Source organism: Carassius gibelio, chromosome A17, assembly GCF_023724105.1.
Source record: "Carassius gibelio isolate Cgi1373 ecotype wild population from Czech Republic chromosome A17, carGib1.2-hapl.c, whole genome shotgun sequence".
Lineage (NCBI taxonomy): Eukaryota > Metazoa > Chordata > Actinopteri > Cypriniformes > Cyprinidae > Carassius > Carassius gibelio.
In genome coordinates, this window is record NC_068387.1 from 21,778,675 (window position 1) to 21,798,298 (window position 19,624).

General features: G+C 36.3%; 2 protein-coding genes across 2 annotated transcripts; one reads left to right on the forward strand and one right to left on the reverse strand.

The window, feature by feature from the left end:
• Positions 1-2,037: 2,037 nt before the first annotated feature.
• zgc:174680 (uncharacterized protein LOC100136843 homolog) lies at positions 2,038-10,317 on the forward strand. The gene is made up of 9 exons (XM_052619564.1): positions 2,038-3,122; positions 5,665-6,289; positions 6,657-6,683; positions 6,874-7,556; positions 7,697-7,742; positions 7,875-7,966; positions 8,222-8,332; positions 8,765-9,038; positions 9,906-10,317. The coding sequence occupies exons 2-9, from the start codon at positions 6,221-6,223 to the stop codon at positions 10,104-10,106; spliced, it is 1,503 nt and encodes a 500-aa protein (XP_052475524.1). The 5' UTR covers positions 2,038-3,122; positions 5,665-6,220; the 3' UTR covers positions 10,107-10,317.
• Positions 10,318-10,336: 19 nt separating this feature from the next.
• On the reverse strand, positions 10,337-16,504 carry zgc:112970 (uncharacterized protein LOC541543 homolog). The gene is made up of 14 exons (XM_052619563.1): positions 16,075-16,504; positions 14,885-15,104; positions 14,726-14,801; positions 13,850-14,136; positions 13,383-13,415; positions 13,221-13,309; positions 12,955-13,017; positions 12,607-12,812; positions 12,384-12,483; positions 11,944-12,100; positions 11,758-11,855; positions 11,505-11,652; positions 11,246-11,366; positions 10,337-10,638 (listed from the first exon to the last, which is right to left on the reverse strand). Exons 2-14 carry the CDS (start codon positions 14,975-14,977, stop codon positions 10,349-10,351), a joined length of 1,761 nt encoding a protein of 586 aa, XP_052475523.1. The 5' UTR covers positions 14,978-15,104; positions 16,075-16,504; the 3' UTR covers positions 10,337-10,348.
• Positions 16,505-19,624: the final 3,120 nt, after the last annotated feature.

Genomic DNA, 19,624 nt, shown 5'->3' on the forward strand with positions numbered 1-19,624 from the left:
TTTTCCACTTTTCAGCATGCCTTTTTTCCAGAAGTGTCTTCCCCATAAATGTTTGCCTATATGGATTTAAAATAGTCATCGATAAGGAGCTGTGAACCAAACCAACTAACTATGAGGGAAATCACAACATTACAAACTTTTAGAGGGTAAAGCGTTGCATTGTGGGAAATGTTAATCAGCTTAGTGTGCTGTTGCACAGTGAAGTATACCACGCTGTTTTATAGCTACAATATGGTAGTTTGCTGTTAGCTGTGAGGCTAAGCCCATGAAATTCACAAAATTAGTGACAGTGGCATTACTGTTTTGGCTTCATTGTGTATGACATTTAATGGTGCCCTGAACATTTTAGCATTTTCAGATTTTCTGTAAAAATTGGTTTTCATGCTTTATTTGCTGCTGAGACTACAAAGCAACTAAACAAATCTGAAAAACTGATTTGCTAAATGCCATAAAATTAAATCTGTCTGTCTGTCTGAATTACAGCGATCATGAGGTTATAATGCCACTGAAAACACATTTAATTAGTAAAAAGTTGCTGATGTGATTATGTCCTCAGATGAACAATGTAAGTGCCCTTAACTAGCCTGCCTCTATTTTAAGTCTAGTTTTTCCAAATGAGTAATGATGCCTTTGCTGCAACTGGACATTGTGCTGCATTGTGTGAGCTTGTCCCGTGTTCCTTTGGGGCCTCTGTGTTGCAATGGAAAATTGCTCAGCCAGCACAAACCCAAGCCCAACTGCTCACCTCAATGGCCAGATGCCACTGCACCCAGGAAGAACCTCGGTCAGCATCTTGGACGGTGCATCTTCATTCTTGTGTACTTATGATTACACTGCTAAAAATCAAGGTCGGTGATCGAAAGAAGCAGAAAGGCCTGCAGAATAACGACATGGCAGGATTGCATCTTAGTATGGTGTTGTCTAAAATCTATTCTATATCTATTATTTAGTGCATTGCTCAGGTCTGTCGGTACCAACACACTACATCCTTCATCTACTGATTGCTTTACAGCTTAATTGGCCGAGATGGGTTCTGATTGCTTTTTAAATGAACTGCAAAATAACTCCATCCTCGTTACCCCTTGAGGTTCAACATGACGAATGACAGACTTCTTGTAGTGGAAGAAAGCACCCCCCCCCCAAAAAAACTGCGGCTTCGTCCATCAGAACTGGGCCTACTGGATTCTCTTCAAGAAATGGACAGCTGCATTGATCTGTCTGTCTCCACTCAACACTTGTGTATTGATTGTGAGCAGAATGGCTGAGATATGAGTTTTCTTTGTACCGCTGCAATACAAGAGCTGCTCAGCAGCATAAGCATGAAATCAAAGACTGGGTTATTATATTCATCTGCATGGGGAGTATTGAGTCGTTAAAATACTGAAGACTTATGTGGGCTATGATCTTATGCTGGGTACAAACCAATAGATTTTTTTTTACATCTTAACAGATTTTCAAAATGTGATAGACCACAAACATGAGGATAAGTGTGTGGTGTGCCTTGATGTGACAAGGACAGCACACCACACACGTACAGATTTACAACCAGAGTCTCGACTGTGAACACAGGAAATCTCACAAAATCTCGCGAGACTTCAGAATAAGCATGGCGGACGATATGCAGGAAGAAATTGCAATGATAGTGTTTGGATTGATTTTATACACGACACGTTGTATAAATATTTGTGCTTTGCCACAAATCAACACGCTGATCCTCCATCTCTGCTGTCCACATCAATTTCACTTTGTCCTGCACCATGACTGCTTCCGTCTTCCACCATCTCACTTTCTGATTGGATATTGTTTTGTTTCACGTGATAATCTCCAGAGCGTGCGCGGGTTTGTCCTCGGGGTCCCCCCCCAGGGGGGCAGGGTTTCATATTTTATTGAAGCAGCCCTGGGTGCCACCATTGGCTAGCGGACCCCCGCCTGCTGTTAGCATTCAATTGACTCCCATTAATTTTGGCGTCACTTTGACAGAGAATAACTTTACCTCTTAGGCGTTTAAAGACTCCATTTGTCCATTAATTATTTCTTAACCTCTTGAACTCTGGCCACGCCCTAGGACCCACCGGTGGGTCCGCGGGGAGGTCATCATACTATTTTTAAAAAATCTATAAACTGTGAAGCACAAAACTAGTCATATATGGTATTTTTTGAAAGCGTAGAACCTCTGCTTTCTTGCAAGTCCCATGGTATTTGCATTAATTTTACATAAAAGAAAATAATAAGGTATAAATTCGTTCTTCCACAACCACCCCCCCCTTGAGAAAATCAGATGAATAATGTTCATATTTCATATTTATAGCACACAAACTCACCAAACATGGACAAGTCACACATCAAATGAAAGCTCTCACTCTCAGGAATGTCACTGTGTACTTTATTTCACCGATCTTATACATTACAGTGACATAACAAATAATAATTTTCAAAAGAATCACGAAAACTGAAATTACTTATGTGAACAAGCAAACGTATGCGTCATATTTCTGCGCTGATAACTACATCTGTGCTCACATACTAGCCTAAAATCCTATATCAGCTTTTACATTAGGTTGTTTTCTTCAAAATGAGAGCATTCTCGTGTGTCTGTGAGCATGCATGGCTAAACGGCACTATAATATGTCTCAGATGCGCAGATCAAAACATGCAATGCAGCGTAAAACATGACCAGTATTTGTATTGACTCTCTTTGATTCCTTTCGACTTGCAATGACGTCATCACGCAGTGCGTCCTATGTCATGAAAGCTGACAGCCTCCCCTCTCCATAGACACATCGATCAAGCTTCTAGACCATTCAGAGCCCGAGTTGTTCCTTTCCAAAGTTGAGGAGGTGGGACTAAAGAAAACGCCGCAAACGGGCGCAGATGATTATTGATGAGTTGATCGGAAGTTGGTTTGTGATTTTGGATAGCGTTTTAGCGAATTATTGCGTGCTTTTATTACTGTTAGAGTTATATGTCTCTGAAAAATGACTTCAAGAAAGTTTTTTGTTGGTGTGGAGGCGGCTTTGGAGGAGTTTGATCGGATGTCCGACACTGAAACTTGCAGCGAGGCTAGCTAGCTTTGACTCGGTCAGAGAAGCTGCTTACAAACTGGGAGAAGACCCTGATTTTGAGTAAGTATACGTTGTTTGTATCAAGCATTTGTAAGTTGCATGCTAATATTATTATTGCATTAATTTATTCATCGATTGCATTCATAAGTATATTGCCTTGTGCAGTTTATGTCTTTCTTGTATACGCGAATTGCATTCATCGGTTGCCTTCGTTAGTTGCATGCTAATTTGTTTTTGCATGAATTTATTTATCAATATTATATATACGTGTACTGCCTTGTGCATTTTTATATCTTATGCATATGTGAATTGCATTCATGTGTTCGTTACATACAGGGGCGGATTTAGACATTTTGGGGCCCAAGGCAAACACAGACATGGGGCCCTCTACATCTCTTGTTTCCCTCCTTTTGTCAATCCTTATTTAAAAAAAAAAAGCCCTACTTGTTACTTCTCTTCAGCAGTCTTCACACAGCAATGATGTATAGACATCTGGAGTTGTATCTGTAAGAAAAAAAGAAGAAAAATAAAAAGGATAAATTCTATCCTTGCTCTGAACTGGGCCTCTCTGCACTATTAAGCAGCGTTCTTTGTCAGTGAGATGTTTTGGCCAGAGTGCTTGGTCATCTTCAAGTTCAAGTGTAACAAATTGGTCAGAATAGCCGTGTTTCCACTACCGAGCTAAGACCGGCGTGCTAGTGCGTGCCAGGGCCAGTCGCGTTTCCACTGTCAATTCCGGGGCTTGATCGTGCCTCGCCGGGGCTTCCTCGGGGCCAACGGCCAGGGTTTTTGGGCCCGACGAAAACCTTGGGCCAAAGCGGGCCAGCTGGGGCTAGAGGAGGAGTTATGAACAAAGGCGGAGTTTCTCCATGTCTAGAGAGCGTCAGCGCGGATCATTTCAGAAAGATAACAGCTTAAACACCAGCATTAAAGACGTTTTTAAATAAGTTGAGCTCAAAACTCACTCTTAGTTATCAGCAAGTGTTTGAAATAACTTGATCCGATGTGGATTATAATCACTAAACAAGGCAGAAATATTTATAAGTGATGTAAAAGACTATGCACGCTAAACATTAACGTTACACAGTAAACATGTTAAATATGACCGCTTGGAGAAATCAGACGTCAGCTTCTTACTCTCTATTACAATTGTGTATTTATTAAGTAACATTTTATCTGTCGTCTCGTTTCAAGAGTTTAGCTCCACGTTGCATATCATCAAAATATAATAATGATTTTTGTTCGGGAGCTTTTATAAAAATAGCGAGTCTGCGCCGAGGATCATTTCAGAAAGATAACAGCTTTAACACCAGCATTAAACACTTTTTTTAAAAATAAGTTGAGCTCAAAACTCTCTTTCAGTCAGCAGCGAGTGTTTGAAATAACTTGATCCAATCTGGATAATCACCATACAATGCAGAAATATTTATAAGCGATGAAAAAGATATGCACGCTAAACATGTTACCATAGTAAACATGGTAAAATATGACCGCTTGAAGAAATCAGACGTCAGCTTCTTATTCTCTATCACAATAGTGTATTAAGTAACTTATATTATCTTTTACAAGCCTCGTCTCGAGAGTTTATCTCACATTGCCTATCATAAAAGAATATAGCCTAATAATGTTTTTTGTTCGGGAGCTTTTATAAAAATAGAGATATTATCATTCATTCTAAATGTGACGGCTATACTGTGGCTAATAAACAGAAACAGACTCGACTGAATAAGCAGGCTATTTTCATAAGCGTTAAAAATAAATAAATAAAATAGAAATAAGTGTATTTATGTGTGATTAATTTTGAGTCCTGATAAATTAAATCAATTCTATAATTAAAACATCGATGATTTTGAATTTGAATATATAACAAAGCATGCAAACAAACGGCCTCTTTTAAGCCCTGGCTCGCACTGGGCCGACAGTGGAAATGCGGCTAGTGACTGCTAGTACTCATTACTCATCAATTTTGCTAAATTTGCTATTTTCCTGTTTTTCCTTTTTTCAGCACCGCTTGGGTAGCTTCGCTTCATTTTTACTGTCAACAATCTCTCTCTGTACACAATGTCTATCACTGTCAATCACTTCTTCAAAAGTTTTTTGGCGCATTACAGCCTTGTCACTTTCGCAGATGCGCAGTAAGTGAAATAATAGAATAGTCCAATGTAGTGAGGTGGGGGGGCCCTCCTGTCTGCGACACTAATGATTTGATGCCATTTTTCGCAAATGGAGTTTTAGAAATATATATTTTGCACGAAGTAAAAAAAAAAAAAAATCTTTAAGCAAGTTAATGGGGCATTTTGGGGGCCCCTAGGTAGCTCGGGGCCCAAGGCAATTGCCGACCTTTGCCTAATGGTAAAGTCCGCCCCTGGTTACATATTTGAATTACACACACGCAACGAACACATGAATGCAATTCACATATACATAAGATACGCAAGGGTTGTTCTCATTTATTTATACATACTCATGGATTTGTGTATGTGTAATCAAATTATTTTCCTCTTTCTGTTACTTGCATATCTGGATTATTTTTGTGTATGTCATTTTAGCATGTATTTTGGGATTGCAGTGTAAATTTATACATTTTTGTTTTGTTTTGCAGTTGTAGCATCCAGTGGTGAAGAATGGGAGCCAGCAAGTCAGGATACTTATCTTGTGTGTGTGTGTGTGTGTGTGTAAAATAAAATGCAAGAACAGAACTTTGCCTTATTTTGCTTATTATATGACATGAGTTTTTTTATGGAATTAATCTTGTGCCAATAAAAATGAACGTATCTTTTCAAGAAACTAATGAAAATATAAATTGAAACTGAATAAAATATCTTTGAAACTGAAAAAGAATAACTCGCTGGCAAATTAATTGGCTTCGTTTTTAATACACTGCATGTTTTGCTAACTATTTCTCATATTTCTTTCGCTGATCTGAACTTACAAATGCGCTTCCAGAGTTTTCATTTACGCTTCTGATTTTTTCGTTTACGCTTCTGAAGTTTTCGTTCGCAATTCTGACACAAACCTACCGTGTGGGCGGGCTTAACAGCGGTTTGCTCTCATTGGCTGGTGAGATTTAGATTGACGGCTCCTTGAACCGGAAAGAGAGACTTCAGCGGCGCGAATTTTGAGTTCTGTGTAACATCAACAATATTTATAAAACCAAGATGAGTAATCAGGAGCGGCACGGAGCGTCATCAACATCCTCAACCGCAGGGCATTCGAGGCAGCCTGAGGTAAGTTTAATATCAAATCAGTAGACAAATCTAGAAACAAGTTTTTTCTGCTCTCTATCTAAGTTATGTCTTTATTTAACGTTAGATCGTTCATTAATTATCTGGGCTGCGTTTCTGAAGCATTGCGAGGTAGCGATTGTAAAACACAGTGATGGCTGGTTGTAAGTCATGTTTAATTGTTACCGTGCGTTTGTGAAACGCAGCCCTGGTAACTTACTTCTTAAAATATTTTTTCTTGAATCATCTAAAATAAATCATATTCTTTTGTATTTAATAACAGTGTTGTTAACCGTTAAGTAAATTATTCTATCTCTGTGATTGTCCATACAAAAATAAAATCTTATTTTATTTTTATATTACTTTTTAGGGCCAAAGAGAAATGTCACTTCTCCAGGTAGGCTTACATCCATTCATGTTATTCTATAGAATGCATAATATAACAAACTTGGTTAACTTTTTAGCTGTTTTTTTAATACGCAAGGGATTTTATATGTCTAACATTACCCTGCTAAACTTGGCAAAATCAGCATGGCATTATAGTTACCTTGATATGTAGGCTAACCAGGCATTGTTTATACCTGCAGGAACAAGTGCAAGAGGATATCTTGCAGCGTATGCTAACCAAGTTTAACTTGATTTGTCGGAATGAAGCTATAGATTTGGATTACCTCCTGGATGTTGCTCAGCAAGAACTTGCTTTGGCTATTAATGCATCAAATCATGTTAACATCCCAGATAATTTAATTATGGGTCTACAGGAGTTAATCAACGTAGTTAATATATCTCTGAATTTGGAAGAGACTTCAGGAAACGCATCAGAAATTGTAACTTACACCTGGGGAAACCTGGGACGCCCACGTTTGGAAATCAGCAGGGATGACCTTAAAGAACTTCTCACTACTGCTCTTCCTGTAAAAACTCTTGCACAGCTCTGTGGTGTTTCCAGAAGAACAATGAACAGAAGACTGAAGGAGCAGTCCCTCTCTGTCAGAGGCTGCTATTCCAGCATATCAGATAATGAACTTGATCGTGTGGTGAGATCAATAAAAATAAGAATGCCCCATGCCGGTTACAGGCTAGTGAAAGGGGAACTTTTGGCTAGAGGACACCGCATACAATGGCACAGGGTGAAGGCCAGTATGCAACGGGTGGATGGAGCTGGAATTTTGGCCAGAATGTTCCAGCTTGGTTTTGTAGCTCGTAGAAGTTATTCCGTTCCTGCTCCATTGTCCTTAGTTCATGTGGATACCAACCATAAACTAATCACGTGAGTATTTGCACTCTAAATTTCACTTGCATGCACACACATACAAAAATATTGCTATCTTCACACAGTGATGCGTCCATATGTACATAAAAAAAATTACTTGCAATAAACAGCATATTTGTATCTGTATTTGTCTTTAGATTCAACATTGTGATATTTGGTGGGATTGATGGATTCTCAAGGAAGGTACTGTTTGTCAGACTTTTTGTATGGTCTGTTTTTAAACTCAAGGTTATAATAGTTGCCAGATTTCTCACTACAAATTGGTATCAAAAGTAAATGTTCTGTTATAAAATATTAAAATCTTTTTAATTTTAGATCCTGTATCTTGATGCTGCTGCAAACAACAAAGCATCGACTGCTTTCTCATTTTTTTTGGAGGGTATCCACAAACATGGGTGGCCATCGAGGTAAAAATTATCTTTACTACATGACATGTTAGTCATGATGATTTCTTAGTGTTTGAACCTATGAATGAGACCTCTTCAAATCTTTTGTCAGATCGCCTCTTTGATAATTCGCACTTAGTGATGCTTTTATCAGCAGTCTCCACAAAACTGAAAGTGATAATCAGGGCAATAATTGACAATAAACATACAATTACAGGAACTAAAAGTTTGTAAATCAATAGCACCATGCATGCATGTTGTCTAAATCTTTTCCAGAGTACGTGGTGACCAGGGAGTTGAAAATGTGGACATCGCTCGTTGCATGTTTTCAGTACGAGGAACGGGCCGAGGCAGTTTCATTTCTGGAAAAAGTGTGCATAATCAAAGGTTCAAATCATTAAAAGTTGCATCACATGCTCTTTATTTCTTGTGGGGCACAGTCACTTGCCTTACACATGATGCCACAAACAAACATCTCTAATTTAATCTCAGCAGAAACCACTCGAGTCTAATGTTGAAACTCACTAACAATGAGCAAATTTATTTGATTAAAGGGGTGGTCACACTACACCATTTGTTATATTGACTTCCATTTATATACATTCAGTTGTGGGAGACTGAAAATGTAAGCACATGCAAAGAATTTTCTCAAATTGCTCCATGTGCAGCTTTAAAATTGGTGATCTTTCAATTTAGTTTACAGGTCACACCATGACATATCTTCGAAACCTGAACTTTGTAATGTAGCAATTAGAATTATTTGCTTTTTCTTTACTATTTTGTAAGCTATGATTTGTGCATACTTGTTTCTTATTTTAGAATTGAGCGTCTGTGGTGTGATGTTTGGTCAGCCGTCTCTTGTAAATATTATGAAGTCCTGCATACAATGGAAGAAGAGCGAGTGCTTGATCTATCCGATGAGCTGCACCTCTTTTGTGTGCACTATGCAATTCTTCCACGGTTGAAATCGGACCTGAAGGGCTTCACGGGGAGCTGGAACAACCATCCGATCAGAACAGAGGGAAATCTTTCACCAGAACAGCTTTGGTACATCGGAATGTTACAGACACCAGTGGATGAGCCAGATATAGAGGTATGCTTTAAGCGTCTATATGCAAAGTTAGAAAGATTACACATCCAAAAATGCAAATTCTGTTTTCATTTGCTCAACCTTAAAAGGTATTTCAACTGAAAATATCAATGCTCATGTCATTTCATACCTGTAACTTTCATCTATCTTCAGAACACAAATGATCTTTTTTAATGAAATCTGAGATATTTCTGTCTCTATTGACAGCTACACATAACTACCACTTTCAAGCCCCGGAAATCATGTGTCATTTAAGTAATACATGTGACTCCAGTGGTTTAACCTTAATTTAATGAAGCGACTCGACTGCTTAGTTTTTCAGTTCTTTACTTTTAATTTGACTAATGTAAAAGTATTCAATTGAAGACCCGATTTAATTTTAGAGCTATCAAAGATAAATGTATTGTTAATTGTAATGTAAATGTTTTTATAGTTTTCCTGTTTTTATTTTTTTCAGATAGCTGAATAATTCATGCTTTTCCACTTTTTTAGCACTGTTATCTTGACATAACAAGAGGGCTCTCAACTCTGGCCCTCAAGATCTACTTTCTTGCAGAGTTTAGCCACAACCTTGTGTATTTGATTAAGGTTAGAGCTAAACTCTGCAGGAAAGTAGATCTTGAGGACCAGAGTTGAGAACCCCAGCAATCGTAACCCATTTCAATGCCTGGTATAAATAGGGCCTAAAATACATTTAGGCAAATAACGGTCAGAATTTTCATTCTGGGTGAAGTATTAATTTACTTAAATATAGCTTCTTTGGGATAAGATAATTTACCAGTTTATCAAACTAACTAATTTAGGTCAGCCTAAAGTTTTTATAATTAAAAGCAGTTAATATTGTAAAATAACAATGGTTTCTTTTTTCAGGTGGTGGAGCAACTTTTTCGAGAGGAAACTGCTGATACTGACCCAGAGGATGGTGTGGTGGTGCCAGAGATCCATTGCCCTTTTTCTGACCAAAAACTTGCCGTTCTGCGTGGATTAATTAATCCCTTGACATCACCATTGAATGACAGGGAGCTCTATGTCCAGACACTTTCTATCATCAAAAGATTGTGCTCTATTTAACATTTAAATGTTTAAGTAAAACACTCAGAAGTACACATGCAGTTCTGTCAGAATTTTAATTAAAGAAATTCAGTTATTTGCCAGTAAAACATTTAATTTTATACAATGCTGTAAAACATGTAACCATTCAGAAGCATGTAAAGTTATTAACACGTTGAACATTGTATCTCTGAACTTTAAAGATTAAATTAAAACTATTGAGAGATGTGGACTATGTGGACATTTGGAGTTCATTTTAAAATCTACACCCTATAAAAGCAACCTCCGTGTTGCACTGCTGTTTTCATTATTTCTTTAAATTCATTACAATTTGACAGATGTGCAGTGGGAAAAGTAATGGTTTGGGTGCATGCACTGATGATTGGATAGCAAAGTGTGTGGCTTGGCAGTCGTTGCATACAAGTGTGGTCAAACTGAACAGTAATTTTAAAGGCCTCTCTCTCTGACAGAAGCAGGTGCCTATGCGCTTGACCAGTCAGCCACTGCATCACCTGTGGCACAGAGAGTGCTGCCTCATCCTGAGCATCTCCATCTAGGGCAGTAAAATGTACAATGTTTTTAATAACCATTTATAACAATCACAACATTTTGAAAATTGTACCATTTGTAATTTATTTCTGTTATCAAAGCAGAATGTTCAGCATCATTACTTCAGTGTCACATGATCCTTCACAAATCATTCTAATATGATGCTCAATAACTTAATGTTGAAATCAGTTTTTGATGCGCGTGTGGAAACAATGATAACATTGAAACATTTTTGGTAAGATTCTAAAAAGACAAAAAGACAAATGAATAATTGTATTCATTAAGGGTGTATTAAATTGATGCAAGGAGGTATTTATAATGTTACAAAAGACTTCTATGTAATTAATGCAATAATAAATGATCTCTCTATTCTTCAAAGAATTATGAAAAAGCATAACTACTTCCACAATAATGTTAAGCTATGTTAACTTTTTCCAACAATAATAATCTGAGATGTTTCTTAAGCATCAAATCTGCATATTAGAATGATTTCTAAAGAGTGATGTGACACTGAAGACTGGAGTAATGATCTGATCAATCAGTTATCAGTTTTACCAGTGTAGAAATATAAAAAACACCTGCATTAACACCTGAAATGAATACAAACTTACCTTCAAGCTCCATCAGAAAATCCTGGAAGTGATTCAGTATTTGGACCTCTTTGGTATATTTTAGAGTGCCTCTCTCACTCATTTGTGGAGCAAGATGGGATACAATGTAATGAGAGTCCACCTGAAACACAACAAAAATGACAAACATTATATAAACAGCATCATGCAATACAAATAATTTAAGGATTATTGCTGTAACATCTTTTAAAACAGCTATGCAAAATTTAACTGGTACATTTTTGAAATCCTATCACTTCACCTTATCATTACCACCTTGCACAACAAAGAGGCTGCGGCACACTTCCCTGTTCTTTTCCATAGTGTCAATTAAACGGTAAAGCTGCAAACCTTCACGGAGCTGCTGAAGCATGAGTGTTCTTCGAGCAGCAGCATGCATTACAATCGCTCTTTAAAGAAATAAAACAAATATTTCAGTGTTAATGTTTAAACATTGTATTTTCTGTGGAAGATACATAAAATAAATTCATTTGAAAAATATTGCAGAGTAAAACCTTGTTATATTCTGCTTGTTGTCCTCATTTATAGGCCCCGTGTAGCCACAGTTGACAATCTGTTCACTGTAAGATGATAAGTCTGAGGCCTCCTCGATCTTTAAGTAAAGGAAAATCTATAAGTGTACACTTAAAAAAAAAAATACATGCAATAGAAAGAAACTAAGATAATTTGTTTTCTGATACCATTTTAATCAGTGGTGAAAACTCAGCATCGTAAACGTTATCCTTGTTAGCGTTTTCAAGGGTTCCACTCAACAGAAAATCGTAGCACCAGTCCTGAAGAAATCTTGGAGCTGGGCCACCCTGGGCAAGGCTAACAGCAAAGACCTCCCCAGCAACTCTGTTGCAATGACAAGTAACAAGAAACACAGTATTGTAGAATTTTACAATTTACCAGTTAGTGTATATTTGAAATTTACATGTTTAAATTACATTTGCTTTTGAAAGGATTGTTAAGCCTAAAACAAATGTTTCCTATTTAGATCCAGAAATGTACAGACAACAACAGCTGAGATTTTCTTTTCACAGAAAAAAGCACACTTAAGTTTTTGTAATGACATGAGTGTGAATAAGTGACAACATTAATTTTTGGGTGACATATTGTTTTGAGGAGAAACACTTACCGAAACAGGCCATTGTCAAGATCATTCAATGAATATTTCGGCATTTTGCCTTTGCCCTCCTCTCCTTCGAAGAGTCTGGTCTCTATGCCACCAATCAGTTCTATATATACACATATACAAAAAATATATATATCTAACCATAACAAATTAACAAGAAATCAAATGTTTTTTGGTGTAGCTTTTAAGATATGTTACAAAGTAAAAAAAATAAAAAACTTCTGACCTGTCAGGAATTCTTTTCGTAGAGCACCTGTGTCAACTCCAGCCTCTCCTAAGAAAGTAATCTTTAAAGTGTTGACCGGGGAGCTGATCTTTTGTCGCCTCCAAAGTAACAGACCTCGTTCCACAAGGTTAATTCTGGACACACAGATGCTGAAATCCTTGGAGGTGTCAACTTGAGCAGCTAGCCATCGTAGGACATCCTCCTCACTGTAAATTGTTTTTATATTTAACTGTTAAATCTTTTAAATATTCAGCACGGGATGGTTTAGACAGCATGATACATAAGTTATAAATTTTAAAAGTAAATATTACTTGACAATATTAATGTTACTTTTTTAAATGAAAGTACCATGACATCTCTTCATTGTCTGGCTTCATTATATCAGGGCTCTTTGTCTGAAGGGACTCTGAACTAGGAAGAAAAGCAACTGTGAAAATATTACGGTTTATGTGAAGTAAAAATATTTAATTCAGTGCATTTATATGTAGCTAATTTGCATTAAAGTCTAATTTTCCATATAAACATGCTTTTGATTCAACAAGAAATGTCAAAATATACATCACGCATCATAAAATTAGACTGCAGTTTCTACAATGCTATGTGTATTGCTTTACCTTTCCAAGTCACCACAAAAGCTTGCATGGAACTCCAATTCCAGAAGAGGAAACGTTTTCATGCACACAGGACACTTTGCATCTGTCAACTAAAAAGCAAGTAATTAAGTAAAATACTAAAAGCAGTCAGAAGGATGTTATCCCATGCCAGAAGTAAATTACCTTTTCCTCGAAGGCTGGTGGTGAATTAGTTACCTGGTTACAGACAAAAAAAATATATATTTATGTAAAAAAACATTTCCATATGCAATAGGGGTATCGCAATACAAAAATGCAACAATATATATCGGTGATAGTGACAATATGTATTGTATATAGTTAGTCAGTGAAAGAGTACAGCATATTCGTTTAATTTAATTCTGTATTTTCAGATGCAGAATCATGAATACTTTTATTCTGGTGTCACTTTTGTCCTGTTCATTGGGTTTCTAGCACCAAGTCCAAGATATTAATTCACACACAATGTAATACCAAATTAAGCATTTTAATCAACAGTTAATTTGTTATACGTTTTGGAGTATCGCAATAATACCGTATTGTGATATGTATCGAGTCGTAACATGAGGGTATCTGTGTGCAGCCTACATAAGGTACTTAAAAGGTAACCAAAAAAAATAAACAAATTTTACCTCTGGTTCCGAATCTGAGAGTGTCTCATATTCCAGAGTATCGCATTCCCTCACATGCAAGGCAAGAATTTGAAGTGGCATCATTTTAAAACATTTCTTGCACTCTGCTTTTGGCATTAGCGAAAATTCCTGTGCATCAGAGGGAAGAGGAGAAAGATCGAACTCATCCTGTAACGGTACAATATACAGCATAGTCTTCCCCCCTCCAGTTGCACATCTGATGGTACTGCCACTGTATCCTTCAGACTCCGGGGGAACAAGATTCAAACGCCGCCTTCCCTGTCCACCTGAATAAAAATAACATCATATACAACATCATCAATATAGATCAACCTTTAAAAGTCTTACAAACTGCTTTATGGAAAACAATTTTTATATACCCTCACAAACAGAAAATAAACTGTAAAAGAAATAAATTAATCAAATGAATTAACCTGATAATCATACTATAATCATACCAGATAATATAATACATTCAATAATAAAGGCATTTTGATGATACTGAGGTTAAAAACACATATTTACTCCCTCGTAGCATTCTTAACCAGACTTTTTGATAGTCAAATGCAAAATAATATTTTGTTTTTGTCCAAATAGCAAAAGTGTGAGAGGAGTAATGTGTTTTTTGTTTTTAACAAAAAAAGTATTTCATTATATGGACACGATCAGCATTTTTGTAATATTTAATTATTTCGCTGTTCATTCTCAGGTATTGACTTTGAATTATGATGTTTTATTGCTGGAAACATGAATACTGACTATACCAACCTATTTATACGTACATGAACAAATATATACATGAAACTAGTTGCATTGTGTGATTCTCTGAATCTCTGTAACTTGCACTTAGAACTTGTAGTGGTGTCCAAATAGTACCAGATGCTTTGTAGAGGAGCCATCCTCCAGATGCTGACTTCATTTTGGGGTAGGTATCACAAAACAAGCTGGAAACCTAAAATCCACAATTACAACAAATTATTATTACAAATAAAGTTATTCTATGCATCACCTATGAATGGATATTTTATGCATTACCTCTGAATGAGTCAAATCATCAGTCATTGACAGATGTCGTTTCCCCAGTCCAGCCTGCATGTGTTGCAGCTCCTCTGCTGATGAAGGGGTCATTTCTACATTTTTATTTAAAAGGAACGCTGAAAACGCAAATGGTTTCCAAGCTTTTATGAACTTGGCTGGTTTACTACAGCTGGGTAAACGCCTTTTGGATCCCCGCTTAAAAAATCCTGGGAAAGACCTTCAAGAGAGGATTAAATCAAAAGTTAGTAACTCCAAATGTGTACAGTAGAACAAATATATACATTATGTGACAGATTGCTTATGCTACTCTATGTAGGTTTATGCAAGTTGCTTTGGATAAAAGTATCTGATAAATGCCTAAGCTGCATGTGAACAAAACTGCATTGCAAACTGTCATTGTTCTCAGTCATGACTGCAAGCTGAAACCTGGCCATCTCTTGGTCCACAGTCTGGCACTGTCCTGAGCGCTGCCCCTGATTCTGACTCTGCCTCATGCTGGTTTTACCCAGCGACTGGTTGAGCACCTCTATGATGTTTTGTATAGCTGATGCAGCATCTGCTGCACCAACATTTGAGCCTTGCTGCAGAATAAAGATCAGTCTGAGATCTTTGGTTAAATTACATCATGTAACACCCTTGAATGCATCACATATGTTGGGGTATAATAAAAATGTTGGGGGAGCAATAAGGGGTGTTCCGATTTAATTTGGCCGATCGTTATGCGCATCTTGTCAGGTAAGCCTGTTCTCTAATCAGCAGTTAATTCCATCAGGTGCGTGATTTCACATAGAGCAGCTGTTACTACACAGAGCCGTTGTTAATAGAGAAACTGTGCAAATCCACGTTCATTTTCAGCGTTTATTTGCGCATCTTCTCAGTTAACAACGGCTCTGTGTAGTAACAGCTGCTCTATATGAAATCACGCACCTGATGGAATTAACTGCTGATTAGAGAACCGGCTTTACTGACGAGATGCGCATTAACGATCGGCCGATCGTGATCCGAGCAGCCCTAGTAGCAATCAAAGTATTCAAACTACAAAAAATGCACTGCAGTCATGTGAATAATAATAATTAACACGTCAAGATCGATCTACTAGACATAAAGACATAGCACGCAGCTAACTTGGATAGAGAGCAGAAAAAACTTGTTTCTAGATTTGTCTACTGATTTGATATTAAACTTACCTCAGGCTGCCTCGAATGCCCTGCGGTTGAGGATGTTGATGACGCTCCGTGCCGCTCCTGATTACTCATCTTGGTTTTATAAATATTGTTGATGTTACACAGAACTCAAAATTCGCGCCGCTGAAGTCTCTCCTTCCGGTTCAAGGAGCCGTCAATCTAAATCTCACCAGCCAATGAGAGCAAACCGCTGTTAAGCCCGCCCACACGGTAGGTTTGTGTCAGAATTGCGAACGAAAACTTCAGAAGCGTAAACGAAAAAATCAGAAGCGTAAATGAAAACTCTGGAAGCGCATTTGTAAGTTCAGATCAGCGAAAGAAATATGAGAAATAGTTAGCAAAACATGCAGTGTATTAAAAACGAAGCCAATTAATTTGCCAGCGAGTTATTCTTTTTCAGTTTCAAAGATATTTTATTCAGTTTCAATTTATATTTTCATTAGTTTATTGAAAAGATACGTTCATTTTTATTGGCACAAGAATAATTCCATATTTTTTGAGGAAACTTGGAGACATAAGACATTCTGTCTCTTCAGGTAAAGCTACAGAGCTTGGAGACTCCAACGCCTCCTCTTGGTTAAATCTAAATAACTTTTGCTTAGAAGATGTTATCAACAAAATTATTTTTTTATCTTTTTACTGTCACCTAGTGGAATCAAAATAAACTTTCTGCAGGGAAATAGACCTAACAGGTCCTAAATAACAGACTCCTAAATAAAAACTTACTTTAAAAAAATAATACAAATCTGACTTTGTTTCCGTGTTTATCACAATATAGTAAAAATACAAAAGACAAAATATGCAATATCTTGTGCTTGTGTTAAACTTCCGAGAGTTTTCTGTAAAATAAGATCATTTTTATAAATTTATTCCAAAGTATGTGGTTAGGGCTGTCTTTTAAGTTCAGCTATGCTGGTTTCAGTAATCAAAAATGGTGACTGTACACTTGGAGAGTCTAACGCCTCTTTTCGATTAAAGCTAAATAACTTTTGCTTAGAAGATGTTATCAAAAAAATTCTTTTTTCTCCTGTTTAATGCCACCTTGTAGAATCAAAAGAGATTTTCTGAAGTGACATAGACCAAACAAGTCCTAAATTACAGACTCTTAAATAAAAACTTAATTAAAAAAATTATAAAAATCTGACTTTTTGTTAGTGTTTATCACAGTAATGTAAACATATAAAGTACAAAATATGCAATATTTTACCCATGTTTTAAAATTCAGAGAGTTTTCTGTAAAATGAAACCATTTTTATGAATTTATTCCAAAGTATGTGGTTAGGGCTGTCTTTTAAGTTCAGGTATGCTTGCTGGTTTCAGTAATCAAAAATGGTGACTGTAAAAGTACACTTGGAGAGTCTAACGCCTCCTTTCTATTAAAGCTAAATAACTTTTGCTTAGAAGATGTTATCAAAAAAATTCTTTTTTCTCCTGTTTAATGCCACCTAGTGGAATCAAAAGAGATTGTCTAAAGCGACATAGACCAAACAAGTCCTAAATTACAGACTCTTAAATAAAAGCTTAATAAAAAATAATAATAAAAATATGACTTTTTGTCAGTGTTTATCACAGTATTGTAAACATATAAAATACAAAATATGCAATATTTTACCCATGTTTTAAAATTCAGAGAGTTTTCTGTCAAATGAGACCATTTGTATCAATTTATTCCAAAGTATGCGAGTAGGGCTCTCTTTTAAATTCTGGTATGCCTAATTCTGTAAAAAATTCAAAATATGCTGCAGAGCTGAAGAGGTTAAGAAACACGAAAATGTAAAATTGCGAAAAAGAAAGGTTGCTCACGTGACATCTACGTCATCAAGCTCAGTTTGAGTCTGCGCAGTACTCTCGACCCCCAGGAAGTGCGTGCTTCTAATTGACTTCATTTTTCTCTGTTGAATCCAATGGGGGTCGCTGTGTCCATTTCTTTTTCGGTCTATGTTCCCCCCACACATCAGGATTTCTGATCGTAAATATTAAACATGTTGAATATTTACGATTCGCGATCGGGGCGGCTCCAACATTCTACCGATCAGGTTCGGGCACTCTTAACACACCTCACACCAAGGAAAAAATCTGATAAAATAATCTGTAGAACCATCAAGATAATCTGGACATAGCTAGGATTGTCGGAAAGGGGGAAATCGGCCCAAAATCAGCCCGATTATCTTTTGGTGTGTACCCAGCATAAGTCAGGAATTTGTAAACTTTTGCCAAGGACCCCCAATTATTTTGATTTCTTTTTGATGGACCTGATATATAATGTTTACAATATATATTTGACATTTTCTGCTCCTATATACAGCAGTAGTATGATATTGTGTAAAATAAAAATATATATATGTATATACAGTACAGACCAAAAGTTTGGCAACATTACTATTACATTCTGTATTTTTGATCAAATAAATGCAGGCTTGATGAGCAGAAGAAACTTAACATTAAACATTAAAAATAGTAATGTTTCCAAACTTTTGGTCCGTACTGTATATTTATATGTATGTATGTGTGTGTGTAATTGTTTAATTCTATAAATTAATTATAATACTAAATTATATACAAACATTTTTTTTTGTATGCGTGTGTGTATATATATATATATATATATATATATATATATATATATATATATATATATATATATATATATATATATAAATAAATGTGGGGAAGTGTAAAGTGTAGATGCCAGTTCTTTCAGACTTTGAGTACTCAAATCCCACCATTTCCAGTAGCATAATATGAGAAAAGTGCACTGTGGACACAATTTATTGCAGCGTACTAGACACAGTACTTATTCAGGCAAGGATGTTCTCTAATTAACCATCCCGTTATGTAGCGGATGAACAGACAATTTATTATGTGGTGTCTGTATACTTTATGACGACTCCTCATGTTGTGCTTTTCACAAGGATGATATTTCTTATAAATGAAGGTCATTCTTCTGCTGATTCTCACTGCAGGTCTGGGCTAATGTGCCAACAAAAGGCAAAAGGTTCTTCATGAATCAGATATAGATCACTTCAAGTCTAATTAAGATTAAAGAACGCTATCGCTTCCGACTGCAATGAAACAATATTTACACTACATCTAGTTTCTTTGCATTATTCATGAGTTTAATGGAAACATAAATTGATGCCATGAAAAAGTAATGACACGGCAAGAGTATAGTGTTTTTTAAAACTGCTTTGATGTCTTTTTGCAGTTTAAAAAGTTGTATACACACTACATAGATTTCTGTAATCTGATTCTCTGATGGGTTTTCTAATAGCACAATGCTCAAAATAATCCAGATGTCTAAAAAAGTGATGTGTCATTTTTCTTTTTAAAGTTAAAATACTTTCTCCATTTCCAATCTAAATATGCATTTTTGGGTAATCAAATTTAATGCCATTTAAATTGCATTATGCTTTACATTGCCATTAAATCAGCTATATCATAGAATTAAATAAAAAAAATTGTAATTGTGAAAGTAATTTCCATCACACAATATTGACTTTTTCCTTTTAATTATGAAAAAAAGATTGAGACATAACCGCATATTTGCAAAATA